Below are 25,386 nucleotides of genomic sequence, written 5' to 3'. Positions count from 1 at the left end.
ACATCTTGGATGCCCTGGGGGTAAGCAGATAAACATCACATTTTCAGTTTTGGATGAACTATCCCTTTAAGTATTGGTAAGATGTTGGAAAGACTGTTAACAAAATTCTATTTTCCGAAGAATGTAATTATAGATAATATAGTCATAATGAGATATGATCCATCTCTCTCTGAATAAACAATCTCCTATTAAATGATCTTTTCTTTGCCCACTTCAACCTCCTTTACAACTTCAATCACATATGAATATAACTATTATTATGTCAAGCTGGCCATCTAATTAGTTCTTATCTTGCACAAAAGACATATGACAGCAATGTTTCACTAATGATGCGTTTTTGCAATTCCTCCAGCAGGCGTTGGATGGGAGGTGGGGGAGTTGTTCAGATGGCTGAGATTCTCTCACAGATATGAATCACTATCGCTGTGACTCAGTCGTCAAACCCGTTCCTGTCCCGTAGCAGTAGGTGTAACCCATGGCGAAACCACATCAGGCCTGTTAGCTTTCTCTCGTGTTCACAGGGGTGTGAGTGTGTCTGAGGACAGCAGAATGCTGGTCATTGGGTAAGTGAGTATCCTAGAGACTGGACACACCTCGCTTGTTTTAAACAGTGTGGTTTGGATCAGTCCCACAGTCTTTATTTGGAGGCGCTGACTCATCTGTTCACCTCCACTGAACACTGAGTTATCATTGACAAGTTTATGTAAGCAGTTAATAGGCATTACTTTAGAAAGTCTACAGCGTGTGAGTTTTTCATTCAGTGTAAATCGATCAGATCTATCACAATTCAAAGCTTTAGAAAATAAATATAAAAATTTGCTGTTTTTATCTGGGTCTATTCATTATGAAAATGCATGTTTATAAATACAATGACGTGAATACACATTTTATGACAAATTTCTAATTCAAAATTGGAATTTTTAATAATTAGAAATTTGCTTTTTTATGCCAAGCTGTTAAAACACTCTCAAAAAACAAAACAAAAACAAAAATGTAAGCGCAGTATTTTAAAAACATATTTCAAAGCAGTTTTGTTTGAAAATATTCATATTTGAAAAGCCATTATGTCCACCAAAATTAGTCAGTGTGGTGCAGGCAAGGTGTTTGGTTTAATTTTTTTTTTTTTTTTTTTTTAATTTGCTTAAAAAAAAAAATAATCGTTTGCTACAAGGTTATTAAATCCAAACTTTTGTCAAAAATGTTTTCCAAAGACTTCTGAATCATGAATACAAAGATACATTTTTTAAAGTAGATTTTTCAGGGATTTACGTTTTTTTTTTTTTTTTATTCATCATTGAATGTATGTAGTAAGCTGTTATTTTTGGAGGCTTTTCTGGAACAGTCCCACAGGCACACCTTATGAGCTCGCACCGTCCCTCTGGACACCGGTATCTGTGTGGACTTCTGTCTTTGAGTCACGCAGGAGGCAGATATCTCAATTCAACCAGTTCAGATTTGATGTGACATCACTTCCAGTAACTGGTGCTGATTTGTTTGAATTTGGGCTATAATAGTAGAATCAGTAGAATTCAACAAATAAAGGTGGGAGAGTATCTCACCTCCCATTGCAGCCAAAACATGACACACACACACAGAGGTACACACCTATAGGTTTGGTTGGCCTGGCCTACCCGACTGGCTGAGCGGGTCTGTGCCCACACCCTTCCCTGCTCGCTGGAGGAGAGAGCTGTCAGTGAACACCTCCCCTGAATGTGTGTGAATGTGTGTGTTTATTGACTGAACTCACAATCAGTCAGCCGAAATCACCAGCACTGTTCAGTACATCTGACATTAATAAGGTAGGTCATCTGTTTCTTTTGAGAAAACTTTACAAACTGCTCATTTCTAATGTGTTCTGAGAATATTTGGGGTTGGCAACTACTTATTGATGAGTTTTATATTTCAGTTTCTTATATATCTGCTGCTTTCATCTGTAATGCCTGATATACAGCAGAGTGAAAGTGTTTTTGCCTTCATATCTTTGATTTGGCTTTCACTCGGTCACTGTCACAGTCACCGTTCAAGCGTGTCTGGTCTTGCACAAGCTCTGTTGACTCTCGAAGGTCGTTTTGTGTCACTATGGTGCAATGAGGACTGTGGGAGCGACTTTGGCTTTATGGACTTTACTTTAGAGAATTAATTTACTAGTAATAAGCCATATGTCACATGTAGACATGAAGCTTGAATTTGGACATTGTATATCATGGTTTCTTTTACGTCGTTGATCATTAGAAGGCACATTGTTCAGGCGAACTAAGGGTGGTTGAATTTAAACTCCAGTGCGTCTTGAAATAATAATGTAGTGTTAATACTAATATAGAAAATTGGTACTGTAGGCTAATGTTCAGGACATAAACGTAAGGGACATAATGAATGATCAGGTTTTTAGATTTTGTCATTGTCAGATTGTGTGTGTGTGTGTGTGTGTGTGTGTGTGTGTGTTTTCTGCCTGGATGGACAGGCTCTTCTACAAGGTTTAGAAAATAAAGCCATGAATCTTGTTTGATGGTTCAGAGTTACAGATGTGTATCCTAGGATCTGTACCTTAGTTTGAACTAAAGGAAGAGAAATATGAATGATTTATGGGCGTAAAGAAATGAATCATTCAAGTAATTTGACTTATGTAACTGAAACCATGCTAGCATGCCATCAGCATGACTCTCCAACTTCCCTGTTTTCAGTGTTGGATGGAATAAATCTGTCAGTTTCTTGAAGAATTTCCTAAATGATTTTTTTTTTTTCAAAGGGAAGTTGTGTAACATTTTTTGTTCGGCAGTCTCATAATGAGAAATATATATTGTGGTAGTTTAGCCTGCTGACAATTTGTCACCTTTGTGAACCTACAATTTATCATTTGTGGCATGTAATTCACTTTATATTTAGTGATTATTGCTTTTAAAAAATGCAGTGCATCCAGCAATAAAACAATTCAATGAATTCATAATAATCAACTAATTAATTAAAAGTCTGGTGTTATCAGTAATATTGCGAAATATTGTTAAATTTTTTTCAGTGTCATGATCTTTCAGAAATCATTCTAATATGCTGACTTGATGCTCAAGAAAAATTTCTTCTATCATTACATTTTAGTGCACATTTGTTGCATTGTCAGTGTTTTCTATTTTGACAAAAATGTTACCATGTAAATGAAAAAAAAACAATAAATAAAATGAATACAAATGTTTACTTTCGTGTTTTTTAATGCCTGACCTCTTTTTTTAATCCAGGTGTCTTTTGAAGCGGTTTTTAGAACTTTTTGACTAAAGAATGTCCAAAGGTAAGTTCCAATAACCAATGTTTCAATGTGTCTCTCGTGAGTCAAACTGTCAGTGTCTGTGCAGAAGTCAGAGCTATTAATTTATGGAATTCCACTCAACAAAACAATGATGTCCTGCGTCACAGCATCACATCCTGTCGTGCCACATGTCACACATTGCTCAACTTTCAGACTTGTTTTTTTTTTTTTTTTTTTTTTTTTTTATTCTAAATACTCATCACTTTGTCTCATATAAGTGTTACCACTGATGCAATCAACTTTTGGCTCAATGTCGTGATATCAAAATGTGTTTTTTATGCTTGTGCATGATAAGCTCTGGACTGTCTTGATTTCAGAGGCGGACAGACAGTCGGTTTTGCGGACCACAAAGGTCCGCACCGCTCTGAAAGGAGACAACAGCTGGATACAGAGACGAGAGCAAGAAAATCTTGAGAAAGAGGAGGAGCAGAAACCGTGGTGAGAAATAAATATTATAACAAATCTTAAAGTTAAAAGTTCATAGTACAGTTTTCTAACATGTTCTTTTGTAGGATCACTGAAGTGCGAGCGAAGCGCTCAAATGGTGTGTTTGAAGAAACAAGTACTGTTTCCTCACCCACGGCCAATGAGCCCCAGCCCAGACCCGACACAGACAAGTATGCATTATTACTCTCCATGAGGTCTACTTTTACATTTATTCATTTAGCAGGCCAAAGTGAGCTGCAAATGTGGAAAATGGTAGTAGAGCACGGTGAAGCGTCATTTGTGTACTGTGCAGTGTTCTTATGGGTTCATTGAAGACCTAACACACCACTGCGTTTTGACTCATTTTCAGATAGTTCAGTGTAGAAATGACAGAAGAGGAGATAAGGAGATGTGCAGCATTAAAAAAACAAAACAAAACAACAGCTGCATGACTGGTTGTCCTTGGTGATGTGATCTGAGAAGTTTAGATGGTGGTCAAACACTATCCCCAACTTTCTGGAAGACCTGGATGGATTTATCTTTTGTGAACCTTGCTGAATGGTGATGTGTTAAATTGCTGGACTGGCATTAGTGTAGAAACCTACCATCCATTGGGTGTCATCAACCCAGAATCTGACAATGTTGGTGATGATTCTGGGCATGATGATGATGCTGTGAGGAAAGGTCACACAAGTTGCTGGATTCAGCTTTATGCTTCTATTTCTGGACAACCGTGCTGGCTATAAAATAATTCAGCATAACTCTCCAGTCGATCTGCCTCATCACAATAATAAACTCCTATGGCTTAGTTAGAGCTGACAGGAAAAAATAAATAAACTAATAAATAAACAAACACACAAAAAATGTTGTACAAAAGGAAAAAATAAATAAACTAATAAATAAATAAATACACATGGAAATAAATCAATATAAAAATGAATGCATAAAAATAAATATAAAATTAATTTAAAAAATAAATGAAAGAATAAGTGAATAAAAAGTAAAATAAATACAGAAAAATAATAAAGAAAAAAGGTAATGCAGGATTCAATTTTATTGCAAATGAATTATATTTGTTTTATCAAGTCATTTATTCCTTTATTTTCCTATTATTTCATTTATTTATTTATTATGTATTATTTTGGAAGGCTTTTGTATTTAAAACATATTAAATTGTACAAATTCACGTTATTTCTTATTTACATGTAATGCAGGCATTCCCAAACTTTTCTGCCATCTGAACCTCTTTTACTTAACAAATTTACTTGAAGTACCCCTGAGATTTTAAAATAAATATTTGTGTCATATTTGTGAGATTTTAAAATATAGATTTGCATGTTCACGGTTCTCTGATGTTGGCTAATGGTCACATGACATCCAGGTAAACAAATAAAATATAAAAATTTTTTAGCAAGTGTTTCATTTTTATGATTTAATTATTAGCTTTTCATTAAACTCTCGAACCCCTTGCAGTTCCTGTGCAATCCACTACTAAAAATTCATTATATTAATGTAATGTTTAATGCACTTCATGTTGTTAATTACAACGAATGGAATATATTTTCTTACTTTTTCAATTTTTATATCAATTCGGCATAAGATTATAAATCAACGTGATAAACGAGTTAGAAAAAAAACTAAAATAAAACTAATATTACCTTAAATTACCTGAAATTAATATTGTAAATTACAAAAATAACAACAAAACAATAACAAAAAATGGAGTACAATTTGTAAGTGGAAGTGGAAGGAAAATTAATGTTTCTGGATGATAGGTCATATAAAAGTTGTTAATTTCAGAAAGTGGAAAGGACCAATAACCAAACCCTGAGGTACACCAGCAGTTGACACCAAAACACCATGAATAATCCATCTGTAAACTAAAACTCAAACAACTGGAGTGCATTTCTGGGAACAATAAGGTGGACAGGAGGATCTGGTGAATTACTGTGTTGAAGGCTAGAGAATGATACAGCAGAATGAGGATGAATGATTGAGAGGACATTTTCGTCAAATGCATGGTTTTGCTGACTGATAGCAACGTTTCTGTTGAATGTCTGCTTTTGAAGCTCGACTGATTGTTGCCTAGCTGGTTGTTCTATGAGAAGTGAAAAAAGTGTTTTTTCAATAGACATGAGGAAGGAAACTGATCTGAAATAGTCTGTTATTATAAGATGATGTGCTTAAGCAGTGGAGATTCCTAATACTGTATGAGTGACAGAAGAAATGTAGGAGATATGGCTTGTAGAAAATAGGAGGGAATATGGTCAATAAACATGTAATATACAGGCTAAACTCCTAAAAATAAAGTTTCAAAAGGGATTTTCACAGTGATGCCATAAAAGAACCCAAATTTTAATCAACTAGAGAACCCTTTCTCACTAAAAGAAACTTTTGCACAGTGGAGAGGCTCTATGGATGTTAAAGATTATTCATTGAATCATCAATGCCAATAAAGAACCTTTATTTTTAAGCGTGTCAAGGAGTTCTGTAAACCCTATAATGTGTCTTTTTACTTGTTAAAATGTCTAAAGTATTTCATTTTTAAATTCACAGACCAAAAACACCTACATCTGGATACTTAATCAGGTAATGAGAATGCTCGGCCAATCAAAAGTTATCTTTATCAACACTGCCTTTGCATGACTTTCCTTCATATGTGATAATTTACTTTTGCAGAGGGGTATTCACAAAAACTGATTCCAAGCCAACATCAACTTCATCCACCAATGGATATGCGTAAGAAGATTCTGAAGGATCAGAAACCTTACTAGTTCTATAAACATTAGAACACCATGAAATAAATTCCATTAAATGAATATAAACCATTTCTAATATATAATTTGTAATTGTTAATAACAGATGAATCAGTTTTAATAGTATGCTATTTGTCTCTCCTCCCTTAGTGGAATAAATAACTTCAACAAAAAGCCATCTGAGAGTTACAAGAAAATGTAAGTTAGCCGAAAACATTATTCAAGCATGTAGGTCACGCATATAAAGCATTTGATCTTAATTATGTTTATTTCCATTAATATTCTTCTCCCAGAGCCCCCCACACAATTCGGTCCAGCAGTGAAAAGACAGTGCAGTCTGAACCAACTCTGAGTCCAGACGAAATGGAAAAGAGGTGAGAGACCACACTCCACAGACTGATTAATCCAAGGATTAACCTCATGTTCCTCTTCATAAAATGGCCTTTCCTTTGCGTGTGTGTGTGTGTGTGTAGGACAGAGGCAGCCAGCACTGTGCTGAAGGCCTCGGCACCAAATCGACGCTCATACGTAATGTCAGCTGCAAAGAAATACGGGTAAGTGTTTTGTTGAAAATATAACTTTTGAAGTTTCTGAAAAATAATTATACCATGGTAATACCAAGGTACTGCCATATATATTAGTTAATAATAATTACCTTTAAGATACTAATATCAATGCTTTAGAGTTAAATAAGATAAAAACGTGTATCTCTCGCTTTTCATTTTCTGAGTGTATCGCCACTGTATCACTCATCAGTCATCAAAGCTTGGTAATCAATGCAGGTCACACACCTTTAATTCCACCAAGCTGATAGCTCATCCTAAACTCTTATAAGTCATTTCAAGTTTGAATGTGATGTAACAGAGGAGTTACTCTTCCTCTGTACCATTATTAATATATTAAGATGAATGAATATCCCGTCTAATATTTCCAGATCTACAGAGAAGCCTGACAGCCCTGCTGATATCAGCACTTCTTCCTTTGTTGCCAAAAGGTACCAGCACACACTGACAAAAGTAAACAGGTGAAGTGGCACAGTTGATGGTATGGCACAGATTCAGCTTTACTCACCTATCATTATGTGCATCTGCTTCCATAAAAAAAAAAAAAAAAAACAGCAATAAGTTCAAATGTCCCACCATAACAAACTAAACAAAATTTGTTAATACCATTATCCTCATCCTATTTTGCATGTGTATGTGGTTTGTAGGGTAGATATCAGTGATTATGACACTACAGCATCTGTTAAGTCTGTGCCTGTGCAAAGGTAAACTACACAACATCTGTCAATTATACACATTCAAGCTCCTAGTTCTTGTTTAACACTGTTTCAATTGTAATTTTATTGCATTTACAGTGTTAATTCAAACACTGAACCAGTGGTGAAGGAGGTCCAGCCAGCAGCACCTGAGACTAAATCTGCACCTAAGCCTACACCTGAGACTAAACCTGCATCTGAAACAAAAACAACAATTGAACCCAAACCCACAATAGGCTCTAAACCAGCACCTGAAACTAAGCCAGTGGCTGAAACTAAACCTACAACACAAACTAAAATAACCGAATCGAACACATCAGAATCTAAACCAGTGCTAGAAAACGCAACACAGCCTAAAACAGCATCTGAGTTTAAATCAGCTTCACAACCTAAACCTGCAGCTGAAACTACAACAACAGCTGAACCTAAACCAGAACCATATACTAAAACTAAAACACAAACAAAAACAAAAACAACAACAAACTAAATAACACACAAACACTAAACCTATAACACAGACTACAACAGCAACTGATCCTAAACCCACACCAGAGCCTAAACCAGTTGAAACTAAACCTACCACACAAACTACAACAGTAACAGAACCTAAACCAGTTGAAGCTAAACCTGTAACAACTGAATTTAAACCAGCAATTGAAACTAAAACAGCAACTGAAACTAAAACAGAAACTAAACCTACAACACAAACTACAACAGCAACTGATCCTAAATTAGTGGCTGAAACTAAACCTAAAACACAGACTACAGTAGCGAGTGATCCTAAACCCACATCAGAAATTAAACCAGTTGAAACTAAACCTACAACAACAACCGAACCTAAACCAGTTGAAACTAAAACAGCAACTGAAACTAAATCAGTTGAAACTAAAACTTTCACAAAAACTATAACATCAACTGATCCTAAACCCACAGCAGAGCCTAAACCAGTTGAAACTAAACCTACAACAACAGCCGAACCTAAACCAGCAATTGAAACTAAAACAGCAACTGAAACTAAAACCTTCACACAAACTATAACAAAAACTGATCCTAAACCCACACCAGAGCCTAAACCAGTTGAAACTAAAACAGCAACTGAAACTAAATCAGTTGAAACTAAAACCTTCACACAAACTATAACAAAAACTGATCCTAAACCCACACCAGAGCCTAAACCAGTTGAAACTAAAACAGCAACTGAAACTAAATCTGCAACTCAACCCAAACCAGCACCCGAATCCAAGTCTGAACCAGTTCCAGAGAAAAGGTTTGCTCTATTAATGTTCATATTTAACAGAAATGTGAGTAATTGCATGTCTGATGTTGGTTAAATAGCCTTTTTGCACTTTGTATCTGTGGTACTCTTTAGCACTACATTATACTGATACATTTTCTTCATGTTGTTATCCTTTTCAGCCTGTCTGACACCCTGATATCCTTCAGCACAGAGCCTGCCAGGTACAAGATGATCTGATTCATGCATAATAGCATCCGTCATATAAAGATTATCTTCATTAATCTCAGTGCCATCCGTGTGTAAAGGGGTTTCATACAGTATTAATGAGTTTAGAGTATTTTTAGAGCAGTTTATCTGACCTCACTATCATGTGGATTTATTGCATTTATTGCCATGTGATAGTTCAATACAGTCCCAAACAAACTTGTCAGATTCATACAGCCTCAGACATAAACTATATGCACACACTGACAACTGTAGAAATACCAATAACATTCATGCAAACCAGTGAATTAACATAATCAGTGAAATATTGTCTTCTGCTTTAGTTTATTTATCCTATAAACATTATGTTTTTTTATGGTTCAAACGAAAATGTCAATTCAGTCATTAGTTACTCACCTTGGTGTTATTTTAATGCTGTGTGACCTCCTTTCTTTTCTTTTTTCGGAGCACAGTGACCAAACTTACTGTGACAGGGTCGAACCCACATAATCAAATATTAGGTGGATGACTATTAAGTAGAAATAAGTCTGCTGATTGGCGAGACTTTAAAGAACATTTTAAAACATGCTGTTTTGTAACAGACCACAAGAGGACAGGAGAGCTCCATCTGAGACAGTTTTGATCTTAATCCATTTACTGTATTTCTTTGTCCTGCAGTTCTGGCCAAGCGGATCCGGGAGTAGATCTTCTCAGTCAGGATCTGCTCACAGACAGCAGGTGAGAGAGGCTGTATGCACATATGATAATTATTCCAATTATTTTTGATCCCCGGAGGAGAGTAACATGCAAGACAGAGGCTGTGGTCATTCTGTAAAATTGATGCATCATAAGCGTGTACAAAATGACATAAACCATGATTCTGAGCACAAACTTATATAAAAGTTGTGTCCCAAAGTCAGCAAACTATATAGTTCACTTTGAGCACAGGGCTTGTGATGCCAAATTAAACTGTAAAACAAGTAAATCCTGTTATCTTAATTATACAGTATATTACAACATGTTCATTTAGCCTGAGATGGCACAATGCAGTTTAACAACACTTTATTTACACAAATAAAATGTTTACAGTCTTACACAAATGCTACTGTAAAAATGTGAAATGTTAAATGATCTGCATGTGTCCCCTCTAGTTCTGTGCCTCAGACGAAGAAGACACATAAAACTCTGGACCTGCTCGCAGATGATCTCATTCCCTTCAGTACTGCTACCACCAGGTGAGTTTTTCCCCTCGTCTTGTTCTTTCTTCATTCATTTCTTAGTTTTGAAGAATATACATGCAGTAGCTTAGACAGATTAGCAAAAAGAAGCTCAGAAAACCACGAAGACTTCACTTAGGTTTTGAAGTGTAACTAATAGTTTCATATTTCATCTTTCTTTCTTAAAATATCAAGATTTTAGTTTAATTTTAACATGCATTGACAAGTTATATCCTTCATGTGCAGTAAAGTTTTAATCTACTTCTTTTTCATTTCAAAAACAGTGCTTTGTCTGCAGCACAATAAACCTTTTTTAACAGTCGCATCAGGTCCACTTCTGCATGCTTCTAAGATTAGTGTGATTTATTTTTTTCAGCTTAGATGATGAGTTTGATCCAATAGCAGCATCGAGTGAGCCCACAAAGAGGTGATGATTCTGACTGAACTTCTCAATGTTTAACAATCATATGTGAACACAGCGCCTCACTCTCTGTCTGCTTGTGTCTCACACAGCCCTCACTGGTACAGTCCTCCTAAACCGGACTCGAGGTAAATGTGCAGATTCATTTATCAGGCTCGATTTGCTAAAATTATGATACAGTTTGTCACAACAGTGTACATTTAAATTTTCAGATCCATGGATACATTCAATCATTTTCAGCATCCTGTGGATTTGGTTGCTGAGTGAGTATATCAATGAATTTACGTGGACCTGACTGTTAATTTAATATGATAATTTAAAATGTTGATTTAATTTAATGTAATATTCAATTTAATTTACATTATCATTATGATAATTTTGTAACATAATAATAAAGAAATTATAATATAAACATAATATACTATTGTCTTTTTATACAGTGCATTTGATTAAACGGTAATATTAATCCAGATATTTTGTTTTTAATTGATAGTGTGCCAGCAGATGTTTTGGTTTCCTTGACTGAAGATGACATTTCATTTGATCCTAAAAGGTAATTGAATACTGCATATAACTGTTTATTTCTTCAAAAGCTGGTTTTTATTAGCACAGCTCATTTCTTGAGCCAACGCCTGGACCTGTCTGTGTTGGTTCGTATCGTTTGCACAGAGATCTTTGCTATGAAAGGTCAATAACATAATGAGTTAATGTCCCGGAGGAGGAAGTAGCGAGGTAGTTTGAGTCAAAGCCAACCCTAAAACTCCACCTGAGCTGCACATCAGCTCTCACACAGCATCAACCGCACTTTCACACGTGTGTGTCTTCAGCTCAGCGGATCCCTTTTAAAAGCCACATCTGTTTGTTTTCACAGGGACTGGGAGACTAACATGGAAACGTAAGTGCTGCTGTTCTGTGAGTGTTCATTTCATATACAAAGCCTTTAATAAGTAAAACAATAATTCAAGCAAAATCCACTATTCCTACTTGCGATTATGAGATTAATGAAGATGGGGATATGTGTCATAACTGTCAACACATTTTGTTTAAAAATATTCTTAACAGAATGTTTACATACGAAATTTAGTAAACATGAGTTCGTTTGTGATTCTATAAGATTCTGTTTCTTATGTTTCTAAATAAAAATATTAGTGTGTGGGGAAAATAATAAATTATTTTTTAATATAATAAAATTATTTGACCCAATTTTGAACCAAAATTTTAGAACAAATAAAAAATATATTTATATATTTTATTTTTTATTTTAATTAATTTTTATATATTTTATTTTATTTTAATTTTATATATATATTTTATTGCACATTAGTATATATATTAACTATGTTTATAAAAATATTACACGATTTATTATTTGATTAAAATATTAAATATTGAGTTGTGCTTAATGTTTAATATTAACTTCCAGCATTTTGCTCTATTTGTAGAAATCTGACTTCCCAAACTTATATATATATTGTATTTACATACTTTTGGGGCACTTTGAAGTCCTCATGTTCTCTAATAAAAAAAAAAAAGTCTTGTTGATATTTCCAAAAAAAGTTATTTTCAAAATAGTGTTAACAAGCGTTTAACTGTCCGTTCAGGCCAAACCATCATGTTATACTCATGTCTTTGTCTCAAGAACTAAACTAGCTTTTCCTGTTTAGCATCTGATTTCAGAATTAAAAAAGCAGAGCGCTTGAGCAAAAGATATAGGGCAGGTTTTCTAGGACAACAGCTAAATAAGTATAGCCCTGCTTTAGGTCTTGAGTTACTCTTTGTTGTGAGTTGTGCCTTGACAAAAACAAATACTTAAAAAATGCTGCATGTCTCTATATTTTCACCATTAACTTGTGTCCCCCAAAGTCAAACATAACTGTATATGATTAACATAAAAGTACAGCAGAACCTTCTACTCACACGTTTTGTTGTCTGAGACAAGATTTCTACCATGATGACTATTTTTGTCTTGTAGTTACAAAACCAGCATCAAAACAGTGCAGAGTTCAGTCCAGGAGAAGTTACCAGAATCCGACTCCAAGAAGTATGTGGGAAGATGTTCTTCCAGTGAAAGCCTTTAGTTTATTTTAACCTGAAAGTGTTGTTCTGTTGAATGCCTGATCTCTTTGGTTTTCTGTTTTTAGGGGCTTCGTCTTTGTTAAGGAATATGTGAATAACTCGCCTCTTGATGGCAGGTAACCTGGAGGCATTATATTCTCAGAATGATTCTCTGCCGTTTTACCAGAATTTGCTCTGTAAGATCAGCGGTTCTCAACTGACTCAACAAAGACTCTGCTTACACACCATACAAAAGTAGTACAAATATTCCAAAAATTCAGCATCCAAATGAATTAATAACATGACAGTGAACTGCATAGACTCTCTATTACGTGAAGCGCCAGTGCACCAAATAAACCTTGCATGCTTGATGAAGATCTGAAGGACAGACCTGCACCTCTTTTTTTATTATTGTAACTGACATAAAATAACTGCAGAAATGCATATACGCTCATCAAATAATAAAAATCTGTTTATCTAATAATTAATACTATATCTGCAACCACAAAAATGTCCTGTCTCTTTTTTTAATATTTTTTTTTTATAGCAGCTCTGACTATGTGTCATCAACAACCTCTAACTACAACTACAGCAGCCCCAGCTATTACTCCAGGTAACATGTTACATATATATATATATATATATATATATATATATACAAGGACACTATATATATATATATATATATCTCACATAACATATGAAAGCAGCACCAGAAACAAGGACACTTATCAGGATTGATTCTGTATTTAGAAATGCACATGCATGCATTTTGGGGCAAATGTTTATATGATTGTATAGTCTGTTCTAAGTGTGTGTATATATCGTTTACTGCACAAGCAGTGATGAGTGTGAGCAAAGGGCAAGTTTCTTTTTTAGTTTGTCACATGAGCCCTAAACAGTGACCTCATTTGGTCTTTTTTAGAAGAGAGATGACTCCCTGTACATACTGTGGAGAAATGGTGGGAACTGACGCCAAAATCACCATTGAGCACCTGAACATATCCTGTCACCCATCCTGCTTTAAGGTACGCAACAACATCCGCTCACACAAAGGACTCTTTATCTCTAATTTGTAGGGCACAATGTGCTGGATGCTTTGTGAAATGCTACCCTGCTGCTTTAATGAAAATATATATTGAATTTCTTTTTCCTCCCACCCTAGTGTGGTATTTGCAGTAAACCAATGGGGGATTTACTCTACAACATGTTTCTCCACCGTGGGACGGTCCATTGTGAGAGCTGCTATTCCAATGTGCTATAAGATCTGCTTGAAATATCCCTCAACAGTATGACAAACTTGAATGAATAGGAATTAGACTTGTTACTGACACGAAACACATTCCTCCTTACTTTTCCTCTTTGATACCGCTGACAGAATACCTTCAAAATATGTGCATTAAGAGGTTTTCTTGTGCTAGGAATGCTTGTTGCAGGGCATTTTTTTTAGATTCTGCCGCATTAAATGTTTAGTCAAGACAATAAGAATTAATATCTTTGTTTTATTTAATCATCAGAAACCATTTGAATGAAATAATTTTACTGTTTCAGTAGCATTGTTATGGAACTATGTATCCTGCAAATTCACAATTAAAGAAAAATCCTCATCAATAAAGTCGGTCTCCTTTTATTGTTTTGTTATACAAGAAAAAAATGCAATAAAAAAAAATATAAATATAGCATAAGAAATACTGAGGTTCACAAACATTCAAGACCTAAACGGGTCCCAGGAGTCTTGAAGGAGATCCACTCAAGAACAGGTCCAGCTCATAAAAAAAAAAAAAAAAAAAAGAACTTTCAATTGTGACACTTTATGACTAAACAATCTTCGTTCCAACATCCAATTAGTTCCCATCATGTGTAAAAATGCTCATTTTTAACTACTAAAAATGGAAATTGCTGTAATAAGCATCAACAATTATAAAAAAAGTAAAATCATCCAGACACATAATCAACATATTTTTGATGTATAATGTGTTTAACTCTCATTAAAATAACATTACTATCCAAAACCTTAATGGTCCAAAAAAAGGGGGCTGCTTTACTTTATGCAGTATTTCTTTTCCTTCTGATTTATGTAGTGACATTTGACCTTGAGATTCACCCTTCAAGACCATCATGCAAAGAAACTTTGTTCTCGATAACTGCAGTGATATCCATCCACAATATCTTCTGTGATGGTGCAAGCAAGCCTGAATGATTGAGAGCTGTGAACATTCAACATCCGCTCAAGCCTCCAGAATAACATACAGCTCAAGAACATTCATTATGAATGTATAACACTGACAAGACATGTTTAAATATAATGTGATTGTAGTGATTAGACTGGAAATTTCCAAAAATGTAGCATTTCAAGAACAGCTCATCAGCCGTGGGTTCCAAAAATATTTCAGTCTTGAGCTGTCAGAGGAAGTTTTGATCTGTGACGTCCCCTCAGGTGGATCATCTCATGGGCCTCTGGCTCTCCTCACAGCGATGCTCTGTATATGCTGCCACAGTACGGACGGATCTGACACATTGTTTCTGATGAGTGACTCTAAACCCTCTGCTTGATCCAGACTCGGCCAGTAGTCCTGTGACCACTTCTGGAGCCAGCTGAGAATAAACACCTCACAGTTTCACTCCACAACATTCACTACACATTTAAATGAACTGAGAAATCAAATTTCCCTTGATCTTTTGATATATAACAGGTCAACGCACTATAAAACATCCTGCAAGCTTACATCAAAAACCACGCTAAAAAAGTCACATTATGACATCATAGTGCGACTGAAGACCGCCTCTGCAGAATAAAATCAGTGCCTACTTCTACTGCCTCTTTAGCCCCGCCCACTGATTAATGCATGTAGAAGGAGGAGGAGAGATGCAAAGACAGGATTACTCCGACAAAACCTAAGAGATCCTCCGAGGATACCAAGACACTGTAGTGTGAGCTGGAAAAAAACACCGTCTCTGAATTGCCTTCTTTGTGATCCTAGCACCGTATCTACATCGGACGTGAGCGATGTTGCGAATCCATTTCTCTTTCATGTTTCATGTTCATGTCATCTCTTTCATGTTTACAGTCGGGGATTTGTTGTCGCTCTGCACCACATCCAGTGTAGACAGAATCACTGATTATAATCACTGTTGTGCCACTTGCATTAGGAATGAGCTCCAGATCGCATCATCGTTTGTTTGCTTTACTTTACTGCAGATTCATTTTTAAACAAGACCGTTTGACGCAGGCTTTTCAGAGAGGCTGAAAGTAAAAGATGACTATATTGCATCCAACAATATATTGTGTCCATTACCACTATTGCATTGTCTGTTTCGGATTTGATATATACTGAGTATTTATACATTTTCAACCCAAACGACCGATGTTGTTTTCTTAAAAACATCACAGCAGCGTCCTTTTATTATTTTAATTTGCCAATCGTAGAATGCACTAAACAGACTGTTCTGCAGAGAGGGTCAAAAACAGGATAGAAAATAGCCCACATCATCAAAATTATTATGTTTTCTGATGTTAACATCTTGCTAACATTATTGGACCTCAGAGAACATTGCAAAATCATTTAAAAAAATGCAGTTTATGACCCCTTTAACCTAAAAAGTAATGCATTTAAGAGTGAAATGCACATATATTAGCAAAAAGTGATAAATGAAAGCTGTTTACCCATCATTTGGGTCAATACTTTCCACAGGTCCGTATCCAGGACTGGGCAGCGGGCAACCCATGTGTGAGCTGCTGGCCATTTTTGGTTGAGGCAGAGGGTTCTGTTTTGGGTTCTTCCTGTGCGCTTTCACTACTGCCAGCACTCAAACCCGTTCAGGTAGTTTGGTTTACTAATGTCATTGACACCCCACTCTCTGTTCTCCAGCCCCTCCAGCAGACGCAGGTTTGTAATCTTGCTGGGCGTTTTGTACTCCAGATAGCGCGAGTACTTCATGTCATCTTGATCCAGAGTCTTTATGAACTCTGCCAGCTCCCGTGGAGAGTGAAACTCGTCAGTGAGGATAGCAGAATGATTGTTCGGCAGCCAGTCGGTCACCAATGACGAGCCCCTGTAAATGGGCACACAGCCCTGGTGCATGGGCTGTCATGTAGTCGGGACACAGGCCGTTCTCCAGGGCCAGGTGGAACTTATAACGGCTGACGAAACTCATGAAGCGTCTGTCTTCACCAGTGGCTGTGCTGGTGTCCTCCAGGTAGTCAGGCAGGGGTTTGTTATTAAGGCACTTCCCATACGAGTCAATCTGAGAAGAAGACAAATTATAAATACAAATTTTTGGTTTAATTAAGACCAAAGTATATTTAATTTTTTGCATGTGTGCACAGCTGAGTGTATGGCCCTTCAAAATAAACTACTAATAGAGTGCACAATCACAAGTGCTTGACCAAAGTTTCACCCTGGTTCAGTGTCAGTGATGTTTCTCTCATTTAAACTCATTTTTTCACTCATTTAAACCGGTTTATTTCTCAGTCCCTTCACACATGTACTATTCAACAGGGCGTCTATAGTTGTTGTGTCTCCAGTAGTTTCTTCTTGTTCCTTCTCTTCAGTTTCATGCCAGACACTCTGTACAGTACATGCAGCTTACACACTGAATTTGTTTTGCACTGATTAATTTGTCCACAAGGTGGCAACACAGGCCCAGCCCGATGTTTCACAGTCAAAGATGAAACTGAAGAGAAGGAACAAGAATATATATATATATATATATATATATATATATATTATATATATATATATATATATATATATATATATATATATATATATACAGTACAGACCAAAAGTTTGGAAACATTACTATTTTTAATGTTTTTGAAAGAAGTCTCTTCTGCAGAACAGTAATATTGTGAATTGATCATAGTTTTATATTTAAAACAGTAATATTGTGAAATCTTATTACAACTTAAAATAATAGTTTTATATTTTAATATACTTAAAAAAAATTAATTTATTCCTGTGATGCAAAGCTGAATTTTCAGCATCATTACTCCAGCCTTCAGTGTCACATGTAACATCCAGTCTATCACATGATCATTAAGAAATCATTCTAATATTCTGATTTATTGAGTGTTGGAAACAGTTCTGCTGTCTAATATATTTGATGAATAAAAGGTTAAAAAGAACTCCATTTATTCAAAATGAAAAAAAAAATTCTAATAATATATATTCTAATAATATATTTTCTTTACTATCACTTTTTATCAATTTAACACATCCTTGCTGAATAAAAGTATTGATTTTTATTTAAAAAAAAGAAAAAAAAAAAAAAGAATTTTCCGACCCCAAATTACTGACCAGTGTATATTGTTGTTACAAAATATTTATATTTTAAAAACATAGCTTCTTTTTTTTTTTTTTTTTTAATTTTTTTGCATCACAGAAATAAATGATAATTTAAAGTATAATAAATTTAAAAACAGTTATTTTAAATTGTAACAATATATCACAATATTACATTTTTTTTTTCTGTATTTTTGATCAAATAAATGCAGGCTTGATGAGCAGAAGGAACCTCTTTCAAAAACATTAAAAATAGTAATGTTTCCAAACTTTTGACCTGTACTGTATATATATATATATATATATATATATATGCACATAGCTGGGTTAGAATACTTAGGTTACTGATTACAGATTACATGATGGAAACTGTAATTAGTAATGTAATCTAAGTGACTCATTTTAGGTAAAGTAATTCAACTACTTTTAAGATAACTTTTGGATTACTTTTTTTTTAATCAGACTTGTTTTAAGCTTACATTAAAAATACCATATTGATATAAAAAAGACAAAGACAGAAGACATAAAATGCATTAAATATTACACCACGGTTTGCCAACCTGGGCTTAATGTAAGAACTGCAGAAGTTTTGTGAGTTAAGCTAATAACTAAATCATAGAAATGTAACTCTTTAACACTAAAAATAAAAATGTATATATTTTATTTGTTTACCTGCATGTCTACGTGACCATTAGAGAACTGTGAATGTGTTAAATTATTTGAAACATTAACTTCCTCAGAGATATTTCAGGTATATATTTTATTTTGAGGGGTTTGGCTGACAGAAATGTTTGGGAATCCCTGTATTACCTCTATATATTTCATCAGCTCTTGAACGTAGCGGTGGGACTGTATGTAGAGCACAGGGGCCAGACCGGCCCGTCTCCAGCGGTTCTTCTCCTGCAGAGGGACTGCCGGTGCTTCCAGAAGATGATCCAGAGAGGGCAACCACTGCAACGTCAGCGGATAGTCCGACTCTCTCCTGAACGTGCCTGTGTAGTTAAACAGCCTGATTCCAACACTGTCAGACAAAAAGTAGTTATTCATGGGCGACTCTTGGTGGAAAAGTGCCCAGGTTTGATGGGCCAAACGTGGCAGAGGAGCCTCATAGGCTCGGAAGTGTGTGCTGTAGAAAATAATGGATGCCGAGCGGCGATCCAGCTGGATGGTTGCTTGTGACCAGGCAGGACGAGTGGGCACAGTCCACACGCTCGGTGTCTCCTGGGAAGTGTGGGAACAGATTGGAGCTCCACCACAGAAGGATGGGCAGCTTATTATTGGGGTGAGGATCAGTGTTTCCAGGGCTACGGTACGAGCTCACACTGGAAAACTCCATGTCACTGAGGGCACTCTGGGGCTGGAAAACACCACTGTCCCCTGTGTCCAGCAGCACAGGGACCACCACAATAAGCCACAGGCAAAGCGCCATAGTCAACCTGAGAAAGACAAAGACACTGCACTGAAATTTTCTTGGTTAAAGAAACATGCAGCATGGCAGAGATGGAGGCGGTGCTTGCGGAGCTCCGGTGAATCATTGGTCGAGAGCTCACGCAGAAGCGTCAGATCAAACTAACGCTAGAGATCAGAGTTTGTGGGATCAACAGGAGAGTTCCAAGATATTTTCACAGATTCACATTATTATGTCAAATTATTTTATAGTGACTGAATTCAGCTACTCATCCTCTCAGTTCAGACTAGACTAGACACACTCGGTGGAGGTTTCTAAGGCTTGTGTTCATTTGATAAATTAAGTCAAATTGTGTCAATATACTGGATCTGTGCATGAGGTCTTAAAGGGACATCAGCCTAATACACCTGCTGCTGTTTGTGTCATTAATGTTAATCAAACAACAGAGAAAATCACTGACTGTTTTTGACTGAATCACTTTAGTAGTGTTAATAAAGATTAATGGATATGTAATTTATACAATGAAGTTAATTTATACCAACTACTATTATACCTGCCTGAAAAAATTAAAGCACTGTTTATTTAATTTGTATATTTTAGTTCTATTGAGTTTATTTGTGCTATTGCTTGTAATTCCTTTGTTTGTTCTTATTTTATTATTGACTGTTAACCTTTCTTTGATAATGTTTAGATTGTATTAGTTAGGCTAGCGGTCAGTGTTGTAAAGTCTGTGGTTTTCCCGTGGAATTGGGACACTTTTATACTGCTGGTGCGGCCAATTATTATTATTATTATTATTTTTTTTTTTTCAGTCCACAGGTTGAAGCACACCAAGGTGTGAGCCCCTGGAAGGCAATTCTGATAGCCACCTTCCCCTGAAATGCTTTGGTATTGTAAATGGATTGAGAATTGTGAAATTTCACTGGTATCACAATTTTGCTGTCTTAACAATATTATAGGTTTATATGGCATGGGCCAAAAACAATGTAAATAATATAGTTTTAGTTTTTAATTAATTAATTAATTGTATTATTTATTTTTAGTTAGAGAAAGTAAAAATCTGATACTCTATTCCAACCGGTCAGGTAGAAAAAATCCTTAGTGTTGAGCCCTGTAAACTATTTAGAACAATTAGGTACATGTACAGCAATAAAAATATGGAGTCAACGAATAGAAATGACTGTATTTCCAAACATAATGAGCTTTCTAGACAGCCTTCTGGCCACTGTGGTCTCGAAACTTTCTAAGGTGCCTAACTTAGACATCATTCTGGCCATCATAAGGGTAAGACGCAGACCTACAGCTCTGGATTACGATTGTATGGCTGCACGTGCACAGTTTTCCTCCAGTAACACAGCATGGACACAAGATGCTGCTGCTGCATGACTGTTGTCAGTGGAAACAGCTGAGCATTACTGCCACCTACAGCTCTGGATGAGGATTAACATGACTCATAGTTATAAGTAAAATTCTTATTTGACCTTTTTAATACCATATAATGTTAATTAAACTTATACAATAAAAATATTGCATAAAATGAGTCATTAAAATTAATATTGCTTGAACACTTATCATTCTTCATTCTCTCTCTCTCTCTCTCTCTCTCTCTCTCTCTCTCTCTCTCACTCTCTCACTCACTCACTCACACGCCCGGCGTGAATCTCAGCAGCAGTGCTCGCGGTACAGTATGAGGTAATCCAGACAGTACTTTTACATGATTGAACTCATTTAAGATTTTTGTTGTTTTTGTTTAGTGATTTTTTTTGTTCTGTAAGTATGTTACACGTATGCGTAACAGTGCTGCAGTTTGTTTAATAAAGCATCTAAAACTGTGCTAGTCATATAGCTAGATAGAGCTAACAGGGCTGAGAGCATTTACATGGTTAATGACACCAAACACGAACATAAAAATACCAGCCCTGTTTATTAATCACAGCACGAGCTGAGATCGAGCAGGAATAGCGAGAGCGATAAAATAAAACCTCAGCTTTAGCACTCGTATGTTAAAAACACAGCTGTCATGCTGTTTCCTGCTCGAGAGATGTGTTTAAATAAACACGCAAGTAAACACTTTATTAAGATATTAAAGAACGCCCAATAATGACTGTATTCTGCAAGTATCGTTTTAAACTTTGGAGAAATGCTACCTGTGAAAATTAGTCTCTATGTTTACTTTAATTACTGCAGTAAAACATTTATTATTATCATCAAAAAAGATACAGAAATGACAGTCTGAAAGAATACCCTGTTTGAAGGAAATCCCTTTATTATAATTTTAGAGCACTTTCAATAAAAGTAGTTGCTAGATAACTACAGTGATCCTTTTTTTTTTTTTTTTTTTTTTGCATGAGTTGTTTTCTAATTATTGTAAAATTAGTAAGAAATATATTATAATTAGGTGCATTAAGGTGTGGTCACGAGCAAAAAATCATCAAAATTTTCCATGCCTCTTGTCCAGTGTCCGTGTAGCTCTGTGAGAACCTCTTAGTTTTCATATAAAACTCCCAGCTGCATTGATTGCTATTGCTTTCATAATTTCACACCTTTAGAGTGATATAGTACATACAGTGCTCTTGCTTGTGATGGAGCAGGGAACGTTCACATTAGATCATGTTTGTCACACACTTATTTTCATCTGAGCACAAGCTTAAAAGTTGAAATTAAAGAGGAAGTCTTGTATTTAACCAATCCGTGTGCTCTCAGAGAAGGTGTTTTCCTGGACAAAGTCACTAGAGCCTCTGTCCCACACCAGATAAACAACCATTACATGGTTTTGAGAGTTTTAGCCCCTTCATCATTCATCTGCCTTCGACTGAACTCTGTGTATTTAAGCTGTAAAGTCACTGTGGGTGTGTTTGTCCTTTGCTTGTGTCTGCATGTGTTCGGCAGGCTCCAGTGAGCGCGTGTGGTCCGTTATGAGCGGGAAGAGCCTCTTGCTGAAGGTCATTCTCCTGGGGGACGGCGGCGTGGGTAAAAGCTCCCTCATGAACCGCTACGTGACGGACCGCTTCGACTCGCAGTCCTTCCACACCATCGGCGTGGAGTTCCTCAACCGCGACCTGGAGATCGACGGCCGGCTGGTCACCCTGCAGATCTGGGACACGGCGGGTCAGGAGCGCTTCAAGAGCCTGCGCACGCCCTTCTACCGCGGGGCGGACTGCTGCCTGCTCACCTTCGCCGTGGACGACCTGCAGAGCTTCCAGAACCTGGGCTGCTGGAAGAAGGAGTTCATGTATTACTCAGATGTACGGGACCCGGAGCGCTTCCCCTTTGTGGTGCTGGGAAACAAGGTGGACAAGGAGGAGCGGGAGGTCGGCGAGGACGAGGCCCGGGCCTGGTGTGAGGAAAACGGCTGCTGACCGTACTTCGAGACCAGCGACAAGGACGACAGGAACGTGGGGGCCGCTTTCGAGGCTGCTGTCCGGGAGGTTCTGGCCAGCGAGGACCCCATCGACCACACCCTGCTGACCAGCTCCATCGATCTCCACGGAAACCGTAAGTGGCTCGCTCGTCCTGCTGTTGAGGCGCCTCTAGGCTTCATAGCTGTGGACGTACTCTCTCTCTCTCTCTCTCTCTCTCTCTCTCTCTCTCTCTCTCTCTCTCGCTGATACTCTTGAGAGATTTCTGTGAAGGTACAGACGCCAGACGTGTCTCGTGAGCTGCCTGGCTACACGTGTAACACAGTTACCAAACAGTAAAGGTATTTTACACATATTTACACACATAACATATTCCATGACGGTTCCCCAGAAGAAGGCTTGTCTGCTCGAGGCGTGGTGGACCGCAGACCGTCTCACTAATGAGCTATTATGCTGCGGTACTCACTTTTTCAGATATTTCAAAATACGGAGTCAGATATTGCAGAGCATTGTTACAGGTAATATAATATTTAGTGCTGTCAAATGATTAATTGTATCCAGAATAAAAGTTTTTGTTGACGTAATATATGTGTGTGTACTGTGTATATATAAATACACACACACATACAGTATACATTTATGTACATACATTTATATTCTTATGTATCATATAAATATAGTTAATTTATAAACATCATATTTTTCTTAAATATATACATGCATGTGTTTGTATTTATACATACATAATAAATATACACAGTATACACACATATATTATGTAAACATTAACTTTTATTTTGGATGTGATTAATCGTTTGACAGCATTAATAATAATGTTTGAGAGAAAGGGTGTTGAAAGAAATAACGCAATCATAATAAGTCATTTATTTTGCTGATAAGTTATTTTTGGGTGAAGACCCAAACATCAAGAACGTTCAGGTCATATTTCACCTCAAATTCAAAAGAAAAAAATATTATTAAAAGGAAAATTAAACAAGATATTGCAAATTAAATTAAGAAAACGAAGCTTATTTTTGACCGTGACATTATTTTCATGATAATTAAACACATTTAAACACAAATTGTTATTACTGTAATGTGAGAAAAACTTATCGTTATTGTAATATTGACTAAAAAACATCTTTCTCCTTTATTTAAACTGTAAACGAATTTATCCGTCATTTTAGCATTTGTTGTATTAGCTTCAATTTATGCTGGTTTTAATAATTATTAAAAATAATTGAAGCAGTTATATGAAGAGAAACCTTCACACTCTTCATGCAAGAATTAATTTATTTTTTACGTTTTATTAGTTTGTTTATTTTGGGTTGATTCACCGTATTATGGTACATGTAGTAAAAGCACAGCACTATTTTTAGACAGAAAAGGGAGTTTCTTCTATTGTAGCATTGAAAGATTAAGATTTTTTGATCTAAGTTGTTCTGTTCTGTACTGTAAAGTGCAGGGAGTTTGTGTTAGTTGTGTTTTATTTTTAGCAATTTCTTAATAACATTCATGAAGACCTTTCTAAATTCAACACCAGACTTAAAGATACAGAGCATTTTATAAATAACATTCAAAAAGACCTGTCTACATTTAATGCTGGAGCTTTTTTGGACGTCCACAGCAGACTTGGAGAGACTCACAGCTGATAAATGACTTCACGTTTCCTCATTTTCAGCCCAATGTTGATATGAAACTAAAGCACATGGTACACAGTTATCTTGCACTGACCTTTGACCGTGTTTAGAGGGCACTTGTAGGTACTTACTTTACTTATATCTTTTATAATATTGACGTATTTCCCAGTGCTTTCCTTAGAGTATGAATGTTCTCGTTGCCTCTTCTATACATCCTTCTACAAGTCTCCTTACAACTAGAGCGACTCAAATCTGTGGATTGAGCAGCTGATGTTCTGGAACGCTTCGTCACTTGTAGCCGTGTTTCTGTTTACAGACCTTTGCTTGCCTGCTGTCAAACATGCATGTTTGTTATACACGTAAATCATTGTTACTTTGTGTTTGTTGATGGACATGCTCACATATCTGCTGCATGCACGTATGTTCCCAGCGATTATTGGTACACTGTGAAACGGAAATAGATGCAACACTGTGTTTCTCGTACTCAAACTGCTAAACACGCAGGAACGTATTGATAGCTAATATTGGAAAATCAGTATTTGTTTATTTACTGAGAGTGTTTTCCAGCAAATAAAGGTGCCAAACATTGGGTTTTACAGTGAAGAAATGTTACACTAAAATCAGACGATGGAAGGATGCTCTGTGTTAAATCACAACAGGATGCTGTTTTTCACGTGTGTTTTCACGTTTCAGTGTTACAAAAATATGATTAATCTGTCAAAATGTTAACTTGATAAGCAAACTAAAGCTTTACAATAAGCAGGTGAATCCCACGAAGAACTGTCCAGGTCATATTTCACCTTAAGATCAAAAGAAGTTATATTT

At 36.2% G+C, this 25,386-nt stretch overlaps 1 protein-coding gene and 2 pseudogenes across 1 annotated transcript; 2 read left to right on the top strand and 1 right to left on the bottom strand.

Moving 5' to 3' along the window:
- Positions 1-1,573: 1,573 nt before the first annotated feature.
- LOC109065253 (mucin-2-like) lies at positions 1,574-14,484 on the top strand. The gene is made up of 26 exons (XM_042770519.1): positions 1,574-1,799; positions 3,228-3,277; positions 3,613-3,733; positions 3,808-3,912; positions 6,278-6,310; positions 6,401-6,460; positions 6,628-6,675; positions 6,771-6,851; positions 6,951-7,031; positions 7,412-7,471; positions 7,688-7,744; positions 7,835-8,189; positions 8,239-9,002; positions 9,152-9,193; positions 9,855-9,914; positions 10,328-10,411; positions 10,770-10,820; positions 10,907-10,942; positions 11,027-11,077; positions 11,308-11,367; positions 11,686-11,709; positions 12,787-12,855; positions 12,956-13,006; positions 13,417-13,482; positions 13,795-13,897; positions 14,035-14,484. The coding sequence occupies exons 2-26, from the start codon at positions 3,268-3,270 to the stop codon at positions 14,131-14,133; spliced, it is 2,571 nt and encodes an 856-aa protein (XP_042626453.1). The 5' UTR covers positions 1,574-1,799; positions 3,228-3,267; the 3' UTR covers positions 14,134-14,484.
- A 108-nt stretch (positions 14,485-14,592) lies between these two features.
- On the bottom strand, positions 14,593-19,603 carry LOC109065244 (annotated as a pseudogene).
- A 1,570-nt stretch (positions 19,604-21,173) lies between these two features.
- LOC109101747 lies at positions 21,174-23,518 on the top strand (annotated as a pseudogene).
- Positions 23,519-25,386: the final 1,868 nt, after the last annotated feature.

This window comes from Cyprinus carpio, chromosome A14, assembly GCF_018340385.1.
Source record: "Cyprinus carpio isolate SPL01 chromosome A14, ASM1834038v1, whole genome shotgun sequence".
Classification (NCBI taxonomy): domain Eukaryota; kingdom Metazoa; phylum Chordata; class Actinopteri; order Cypriniformes; family Cyprinidae; genus Cyprinus; species Cyprinus carpio.
Note: the sequence above shows the minus strand (reverse complement) of the source record. Positions and strands in the feature narration are given on the sequence as shown.

Excerpts from the sequence above, each read along its gene's own strand:
- LOC109065253 (XM_042770519.1), top strand. Across the intron at positions 3,913-6,277 it reads CCCAGACCCGACACAGACAA|ACCAAAAACACCTACATCTG; the intron begins GTATGCATTATT and ends TTAAATTCACAG. Across the intron at positions 12,856-12,955 it reads CCAGAATCCGACTCCAAGAA|GGGCTTCGTCTTTGTTAAGG; the intron begins GTATGTGGGAAG and ends TTCTGTTTTTAG.